Source organism: Theropithecus gelada, chromosome 14, assembly GCF_003255815.1.
Source record: "Theropithecus gelada isolate Dixy chromosome 14, Tgel_1.0, whole genome shotgun sequence".
In the NCBI taxonomy this organism is placed as follows: domain Eukaryota; kingdom Metazoa; phylum Chordata; class Mammalia; order Primates; family Cercopithecidae; genus Theropithecus; species Theropithecus gelada.
This window is the reverse complement of record NC_037682.1, coordinates 3,573,223-3,582,814: the sequence shown is the minus strand read 5'-3', so window position 1 is coordinate 3,582,814 and position 9,592 is coordinate 3,573,223. Positions and strand designations below refer to the sequence as shown.

The following is a 9,592-nucleotide window of genomic DNA, read 5'->3' as shown; positions in this document are numbered from 1 at the left end:
CAAACCTCCCGGTCTCTGCTGACTCGTGCAGACACCTGCACGGCTCCTGCCTAGACACCGGAGTGGCTGCCCTGGGTGTGGGTAGGGTCGAGCTGCCTGCCCTTGAAAAGTGGGTGTTCCCACCTCTCAGGACTGTGGAAGTGTGAGGGGTGAGGGATCCTGGCATATGCTGCCTGCCTCAGTCTGCAGCAACTGTCGCCGCTGAACGTCACGGTGGTCCTCACAGGGAGGCAGCTACCCTGGCTGAGAGCGTGAACCAGATGCAGAGACCACGGGCAATCTCCACAAACGCTCTCTGTGGCCTGTGCGGCAGCCGGGATGCCATCTCCAGGCCAGCTAAGCCTGTACTTCCCGAGTTATCCAAGTCGGGCTGAAAGCTCTCCTCTGAGAAGGTTCCAGTGGAGAAAAGCGAACAGGCTGGTCCTCTTGGATTCTGGGTCCAGGGTTGGTCATCAGGGGGCAGCGTTGTGGGGTGGAGATTGCCGTGGCATTGGCCATGCCCCTGAGATGGAATTCCCAATGATGGGATCCTGCCAGGCCACGAGTTGACGCTTCAGAGCAATTAAGTGCAAGTTTGTGTCTGTGTGAACATGGACTTCAAAGGCCAGGATTGGGGACGATGAACAGGAGGGGAGGAGGCAGATGCCTTGTGGCGCCACCTACAGCTCGGCTGGGGACTTCCTGCACTTGTGGTGCATGAAATCAACCCCATGGAGGCATTTCTGCCTGGAGCTCGTCCACCCAGAACCCAAGCGAATGGGAAGGGAGAGCAGGCCCCGTCACACAGGCAACGTGACCTCACTGGGTCGACCTCTGTGGACACCCCAGGAAAGCCCCCACTTCTCACATTCTTCTGAGAAAACCTTTTTGTTTTAGTTCTACAGGCATGTTCTCAGGTCAGGAAGAGTCTTGCAATTTAGACAGCGCTGGGTGGCTGAGGCGGACCTGCCCCAGTGCCATCTTCACACACGAACACCTGCATCACCCACCTGGGCAGCTACAGCCCATGGGCCAGGTCCAGCCCCACCTGCTTTTGTCCCTAAAATTTCCCTGGAGCGCAGCTGTGGTGGGAGGTTCTGCATCTGCGGCTGCCCTGGTCACTGGGGCAGAGTCAAGCTGTCGTCACAGTGACTGCATGGCCCAAAATATTAACCCCCAGCCTTGAACGGAAAGAGTTAGTCAGGGTGGGTGTGGCGCCTCATGCCTGTAATGGCAGCACTGTGGGAAGCCAAGGCGGGCAGATCCCATGAGGTCAGGAGTTTGAGACCAGCCTGGGCAACATGGTAAAATCCCATCTCTACTAAAAACACAAAAATTAGCCAGGCGTGGTGGCACACGCCTGTAATCCCAGCCACTCAGAAGGCTGAGGTAGGAGAATCGCTTGAACCCAGGAGGCAGAGGTTGCAGTGAGCCGAGTTCTTGCCATTGCACTCCAGCCTGGGTGGCAGAGTGAGGCTCTGTCTCAAACAAAAACAAACAAACAACAAAAACAAAAAACAAACAAAAACCGAGAAAGAGTTAGTCAGTTCCTGCCCTGAACAGTGGGGAAAGCACCGCCACTCACTGCTTTATCTCCACTCAGCTACGGCCCCACTTCCCTGCTGGGGGTTTATGGCCTCCTGCTGGACCATGATCTAGAAAACAAACTCCCTTTTGTTTCTGGGCTCCCAGAGGCCAGCATGTGCCCTTATGCTGGCATCAGGACCATCAATGTGACAGAAGCTGAGGGACCTGTCCCCTGAGGCCTCCCTTTGGAAATAGGGGCTCTTGTGGGACCGGAGCAGGATTGCGGGCAGGAGGAGAGGTTGTGGGGCCGAGGGAGTGTGGAGCCTGCACTGTAACTAGCTGTTCCCCGCAGAGCTTGCACAGAACATCGCCTGACTCTCACAGACCGTGGGGTACCAGAAGACCCACAAAATCCCCAAAGTTTCTGCCCCCTAGCAAGTGCCTGCCCCCTCTTGCCCAACACCCCCAAGGGGCAGTGGCTTCTGCAGGGAGGCCAGCTGGGACCCAAAGCTCTGTTCACAAGGGACCCACCTTGTCGTACAGGGACGGGCACCCAGGGTGACTCCAGGGCGTCTTGTGTTTGGCTGACTGAAGCCCTCCTGGCCCCCAAATCCAGGCTCCTGGGTCCTGTGGATGTGAGGGGCCTTGGCACACGTGATCGTGTCTAGGATCGTGGGATGGGAAGGATATCCTAGACTCCAGGACGGGCCCTGAGTGTGACCTCAGTGTCCTGGTAAGAGGGAAGCCGGAGGAACTTGACTGCAGGAGAAGAGAGGCCTGGAGCACAGGGGACGGCCCTGTGGCTGGGGAGACAGAGGCTGGGCCATGCGGCCACAGCTAAGGAACAGCCAGGGGACACCCGGAGCCCGGAAGCTGGAAGAGGCAGGAAGGAGCCTCCCGAGAGCCCTTGGCGGGAGCACAGCCTGCAGACACCCAGGTGTGGGTCCTCCGTAATTGTGAGAGAACAAATTCCTGTTGTCTGAGCCCCCAGTTTGTGGTCATTTGTCACTGGAGCTCCTGGACAAGGACACAGGCTTCACCCCTGCCTCTGGCTCCCTCTTTTTCTGACATCCTGCGAAGGTCTCTCTCAACAGTGTGGGAAAAGTAACCCAGCCAGCTCTGCCTTTCTGATCAAGTGTGTCGGGCCCCTCCCAGCCCCATCACCCTGCACATGCGTGGCCTCAGGTTTGATGCAGCCTCAGGCGTGAGGCCCTGCAAGCAGCTCCTGGCAGCTGCCCAGCTGGGGAGCCCCCCAGGAGGGAGGAGTTGATCCCAGCCTCCTGCCCTAAGAGCTGTGAAAGCTACGAGGTCCTGCGTGCCCCTCCTGGCCAAGCTCTCCGGGTCTCATGGTGACTGTTCAGAGGCATTCCCCTGATGGCCAGGAGTCACGTGAGGACAACCACTATGGAAGGGGATGTGCGGCAGGTCCAGCAGGTGGCTGGGGGCCCTAGCCAGTCCCTTCCATGATACATGGGTGTGGCATGCGCCAGTCAGATTAGAGACGCAGAGCCGGAATTAAAACTGCAAAACACGGCAAACAGAACGTGATTGTTTCTAGTTTCAAGAAAGCAAACAAAATCTCCCTGGGGAAACGGCACAAACAGGAACCAGGAAGTGACCATGTGCCCAGCTTCACACCTCACCCTGGGCAGGGATATAAAGGGCCCAGGCCCAGGGAGCTCCCCATCTGCACCTGCCTCTCACCTGCTCCTCTACCTCCCTCTCCATTCTTAGCACACCAGAACCATGGGCTGCTGTGGCTGCTCTGGAGGCTGTGGCTCCGGCTGTGGGGGCTGCGGCTCCGGCTGTGGGGGCTGTGGCTCTGGCTGTGGGGGCTGTGGCTCCAGCTGCTGTGTGCCGGTCTGCTGCTGCAAGCCCGTGTGCTGCTGTGTGCCAGGCTGTTCCTGCTCCAGCTGTGGCTCCTGTGGGGGCTCCAAGGGGGGCTGTGGCTCCTGTGGGGGCTCCAAGGGGGGCTGTGGCTCCTGTGGGGGCTCCAAGGGGGGCTGTGGCTCCTGTGGGGGGTCCAAGGGGGGCTGTGGTTCCTGTGGGGGCTCCAAGTGGGGCTGTACCTCTTGTGGGGGGTCCAAGGGGGGCTGTGGCTCTAGCTGTGGGGGCTGTGGCTCCAGCTGTGGGGGCTGTGGCTCTGGCTGTGGGGGCTGTGGCTCTGGCTGCTGTGTGCCTGTCTGCTGCTGCAAGCCCGTGTGCTGCTGTGTGCCAGCCTGTTCCTGCTCCAGCTGTGGCTCTTGTGGGGGATCCAAGGGGGGCTGTGGCTCCTGTAGCTGCTGCCAGTCCAGTTGCTGTAAGCCCTGCTGCTCCTCAGGCTGTGGGTCATCCTGCTGCCAGTCCAGCTGCTGCAAGCCCTGCTGCTCCCAGTCCAGCTGCTGCGTCCCTGTGTGCTGCCAGTGTAAGATTTGATGCTTGGCCCCAGGTGTCAGGTGAAGGCCGTCCTGTATCCCAGACCTGTGACACAGTTTTTAGCTGTGTCTCTCTGAAATATGACAGTCCCTGGAATCAGAAACAGAGCTCCGCTGGTCATGCCACGTCTTTGCCTTGAAAATCCACTCACCCTGTGCTCCACATCATCACCCCACTGGGAATCCTAGGGTGAGCCGTTTCCTCTGCTGCTCATCACAAAGCTCACCCCACTCGCTGGGGCCAAACCATCCTGCCCTTCCCTTCTTCCTTGAAGAGCTTCCCTCCCCTGCCCTCCACCCTGGACAGTGCTGGAGCTCAGGGAGGCCCAGGAGGCGGCAGACACTCGGCCGTGCCCAGATCTGTGGCCTCTCCTGTGGACCTCACCCTCCCACTGAAAAGCTCTTTGTTATTCATTATCTGCTAAAGTCCAGCTGGACGCTTAGTCCTCTAAATAAACACCACCCCCCTCCACCAGTCTGCGTCTCCTTGAGTTCTTTCTGTGCCATGTCTTTCTACAGAGCCCAGCTTCTTTCTGAGCATGGGCTCCTTTTGTGTCAGCAGTGGGTGTTGGGCCCTCCTGGATAGAGTTGGGATCTGGAATTGCCACAGTTCCCCAAGGGTGTGTGTGTACCCCAGTACCCACCGGAGTGAGAGGTTTCTTGTGAGAAAGATCTGGGAGCACCTGGGATGTCTGCTCTTTTCCAGGGAGGTCCCGGGAGCCTAAGCAGGGTTCCTCCTGCAGGTCGGCTCTGCAATGCCCAACGTGGGGAATGTCTGCTCTTCTCCAGGGAGGTCCTGGGACCCTGAGAAGGGGTCCTCCTGCAGGGGATGTTCTGCATGATCAGTGTGGGGCTGGAGTGGCCCACTCAGGAGCACTTTGTCCTCCTGAACCAGCTGACCCAGGGGAGACCAGGGCTTGTGTGAACCAAAGGCTCAGTTCAGGACAGTGCCTCAAACTCAGTCCCGCCTGGTAGCTCAGGCAGCAATGCTGTGAGACACCAGTAACAGACCCATGCCTCAGGGTGACCTGGCGGGGTCTGGCAATGGGCTGGAGTGCACCCTGTGATGGTGACCCCATGCCACCCCGACCAGGCTGCGGTGCCCAGCTGTTCTGCCCAACACTCACTGAGGTGTTGCTGGTAAGGTATTTTGTTAACGAGATTCACATTCAACTTTCAGTAAAGCACTTTGCTCTCCATGATGTGCAGGGCCTCATCCAAGCATCTGACAACCAGGCAGCTACAGAAAACAGCACGAGTTCCATGGAACAGGATCCCACGGCCACAAAGTGAGCGGCTTAAAGCTATACAGATAGAGTCTTTCACTGTTCTGAAGGCCAGAAGTCAGACACGCGGGTGTCGGGAGGGCTGCACTCTCTCCAGAGGCTCCAGGGCAGGGCCCTCCTGTCTTTTCCAGCTTCTGGGGGCTCCAGGTGTCCTGGGGCATGTGACCTAGAAACCAGAAAGTATCTAGGACAGGCCTCAGTCAATTTAGAAAGCTTATTTTGCCAGGGTTAAGGATGCACCCATGACACAGCCTCAGGAGGTCCTCATGATATATGCCCAAGGTGGTTGGGACATAGCTTTGCTTTCATGCATTTTAGGGAGACATGAGGCATCAATCAATACATGGAAGATGTGCACTGGTTTGGCTTGGAAAGGTGGGACAAGTCGGGTGGGGAGGGGGCTTCCAGGCCACAGGTAGATAAGAGACAAACTTGCATTCTTTTGAGTTTCTGATTAGCCTTTCCCTGAATACACAGTTTACAGGAATAGTCACTCATGCCTTAGTCTGACTTAGTGAAACAATAAGGCAAAAGAAGCCATCGGATATGCATTTGTCTCACGGGAGCCAAGGGAGGACTTTGACTTCTGCCTGTCCTTTGTCCACAGGGAGTTTCTTTGTGGGCAAATAGTGAGGGAGAGATGTAGCTTTTTCATATTTGCAGTGATTTTATTTAGGAGTAGAATGGGAGGCGGGTTTGTCCTATGCGGTTCCCAGCTTGATGTTTCCCTTTGGCTTTGTGATTTGGGGGAGTTTTTTGTTTTTGTTTTTGTTTTCCACATTCTGCATTGCTCCAACCTGTGCCGGCACCATCATAGCCTCCTCTCCACATGTGTCTGCGTCTCGCTTCTTGTCCTGTAAGTCCTGTGACAGCATCGGTCATGTGGAACCACGACCCATACTAATGACTTTATTATAACATGACATGCACAAAGTTCCTGTTTCCATGTAAGATCACACTCACAGATCCTGGGCATTAGGACTTCAATTTATACTCCGTATATACTTATATTAAAGTAGATACTTCAACATATTCATCCCACAACACACAACGTCTACCTTGCAAAAAGTCACCCAGTGCATTCTGTGCCATGCAGAAGTTTCTTGGGTTATACTGTAAGCTCATGTTAACACAACTGTTAGCCTTCCCAAACCACAGAGAACAGGTTATAAACTGTGCTGGAGGGTTGGGGGAGCAGGGGATGCGGCAGGGTGACCCCACTAGCCCTGGCTGCCTGGCAATCCCTCATCCCTCCTCAGATATCCCAATTTAAGACTATTTAACTGACAACTGCCTAGGGATATCAAGAATTGATACAACCTATTGAAGCAGGTTACCAAGAATTTGAAAATCTAAGATGGGAACAAAAAGGGGAGTTATGACTCTATAAGATGTAGTCCTATTGGCATGACTAATACATATATGTATTTATATGTTGTGTACACAATGTTGTACTACTGAGATATATAAAAGCCGGGCGCAGTGGCTCACACCTGTAATCCCAGCACTTAGGGAGGCTGAGGCAGGTGGATCATGAGATCAGGAGTTCAAGACCAGCCTGCCCAAGATGGTGAAACCCCGTCTCTACTAAAAATACAAAAATTAGCCAGGCACAGTGATACATGCCTGTAATCCCAGCTACTCGGGAGGCTGAGGCAGGAGAATCACTTGAACCCAGGAGGCAGAGGTTGGAGTGAGGTGAGATCATGCCACTACACTCTAGCCTGGGTGACAGAGCAAGACTCCATCTCAAATATATATATATAAGAGTTCTAACTAATTGGCTTAAGAAAATAAAAGGGCTTGAATCTAATATTTTATCAGGAAAAAAAGACTAGTCAAAAGCTTTTTCAAGTTTTATGTAACTTAAGTAAAATCTTTAATAAATAAGTTGTCTTTAAAATTATTGGTAAAGTAGTATTAGAAATGTTTTAAGAATTTCCAGCATACATTTTTGTTTGCATTTATTAGTCAAGCAATTTCAAACTTATCCCTGCCAAATACTATAAGGTGTCAAAATTTGGCATAGGGATCACAAAACTATAAACCCAGCCCCAAACAGAATAATCTTTGCTTGTGTAATTTTAAAAAATAAGACATTAATATTTGTTTAATGAACATAATTACATCTTGAATTGTTTAGTAAAATTTCCATAACTTCTAATCTTGTGGCTTTAGACAGTCTAGTCCATGGGCAGTAAGGCGGTTGTTTGTGGAAAGGACCATCTTCTTTATTTCAAAGATGAACTATAAACTACATTCCTCCGAAAGTGCAGGAATGAACAAGGACAGCTTGGAGGTTAGAAGCAAGATGAAGTCAATTAGGACATATCTTTTTTGATATCTCAGTTAGAATTTTGCAAAGACAAGTTTCATAACTTTAAATGATGACTATTATAGTTTTCAGAAATAACCTAGGTAAACAAAATGAAATAATTGGGTAAACGTAATGTGATAAATACTTGTAGACAAAGTTGTCATACTTTAGAATCTAAAGTTATATTAGATTCAATAATAGATATTGCTCATTTGGGTATTTTCCAGTAAAAATATATTGTAGGAAAACATCCTTTCTTTTAAAAAGTGTCCTTTTTAAAAAAGTGAACAATTTTTGTCTAATTCAAAGTTTTCTGAAGGTTATGTATAAAACAAGATGAAAGGAACCAGGAAATAAGAGAGATATAAGTAAAGTTATAGAAATAAAGAGGTAGTTTGTGGTAAGAAAGCCTAAAGAGAAATAATTTTATATGAGAAATAATCTTGTATGGCAAATGTAGTCCTAGAATAAAATGTCTGGTTGTTCAAGAAAGAGGGATGTTCAGAACAAACCAGAAAGTCCAAGCCTGTCATGAACATTCTGTGTAAGCTACAATAAGAGGATTTACTTAAAAAAACTTTTTATATGATCAGGTTGTCTACAATTAAAGGAAAAGCATAATGGTCTTTCTAGAGATTGGGTCTGATGTTAAAAAAAACAATTACACACTAAAAAATTGGTTAGAACAATAAAATTTTCTTAAGGGATTTATTAATTCTTAATAAATTATAAGAGATTTTAATTTTTTAACTGAAAGCTGAACTTTTATTGCATCTCAATGTTTTCAGTTTTCTCTTTCCTTTTAAAAGGCACGAAATAGTAATACTTGCATTCAACTCATTTTCAGCTCATTTAAGTTTTTTCCCTCAAGTTTTGTTTGTTGTGGCCTGATGCTAACAAAGTTTTTTTTCTTTTCTTTTCTTTTCTTTTTTTTTTTCCTGAGATGAAGTTTCACTCTTGTTGCCCAAGCTGGAGTACAATAGCATAATCTGTTCTGACTGCAACCTCTGCCTCCCAGTTTCAAGTGATTTTCCTGTCTCAGCCTCCCAAGTAGCTGGGATTACAGGCACCCACCACCAAGCCCAGATAATTTTTGTACTTTTAGGAGAGACAGGGTTTCACCACGTTGGCCAGGTTGGTCTCAAACTCCTGACCTCAGATGATCCACTCACCTCGGCCTCCCACATTGCCAGGATTACAGGCATGAGCTACCGTGCCTGGCCAACAATGTTTTCTTAAAGGTCTAAAGGAGGCTGGGCACAGTGGCTCACACCTGTAATCCCAGCACTTTGGAAGGCCAAGGCAGGCAGATAACCTGAGGTCAGGGGTTCAAGACCAGCCTGATCAACATGGAGAAACTCTGTCTCTACTAAAAACACAAAATTAGCCTGGCATGGTGGCACATGCCTATAATCCCAGCTACTTGGGAGGCTGAGACAGGAGAATCTCTTGACCCTGGGAGGCGGAGATTGCGGTAAGCCGAGATCACACCATTGCACTCCAGTGTGGGCAACAAGAGTGAAGCTCAGTCTCAAAAAAAAAAAAAAAAAAGATCTAAAGGAAATATTTTCTTCCAAAGTATTATTCTGTGTACTACAGAAGGTCTTTCCTTTTGTCTTTGGTAACTGGTCTAACAGATTTTTACGTTTTATCAAAATAATTTCTATGCCATTCTTACTACATTTTGGGTTGCTTACAAAAAAACTGAGATTAAATTTTTTAAAAAAAATTAAGGTTATTACGTACATATATCTTTCTGTATGTGCTTTTAAAATCCTAGTAACGTTGAGTTACAGGGCTTTGACTCCAGAGTCTAAAAAGGACACCAAGTTCTGCTAAATCTTAAAAAGTGACAGCAATTCAAGCCTCATTTTCAGGCCCTGCAGAAGATGCCAATCAAAATATACTGCACTCCTGAGACACAGGGTAAGAAATTAAAGCTGTTCAGCTCCTCAAGGCCCAGGGACTATCATGGAAGAGCTGGGCATGTGAGATTGTAAAGGTTGATTTTGAGAGAAAAAATAAGTTCAGTTTATCTATAAATTAACCACTAATGTCAAAGGCACACT

General features: G+C 49.8%; 1 protein-coding gene across 1 annotated transcript; it reads right to left on the bottom strand.

Moving 5' to 3' along the window:
* Positions 1-220: 220 nt before the first annotated feature.
* Positions 221-4,086, bottom strand: LOC112605554. The gene is made up of 4 exons (XM_025355119.1): positions 4,073-4,086; positions 3,786-3,923; positions 3,150-3,524; positions 221-530 (listed from the first exon to the last, which is right to left on the bottom strand). Exons 1-4 carry the CDS (start codon positions 4,084-4,086, stop codon positions 221-223), a joined length of 837 nt encoding a protein of 278 aa, XP_025210904.1.
* Positions 4,087-9,592: the final 5,506 nt, after the last annotated feature.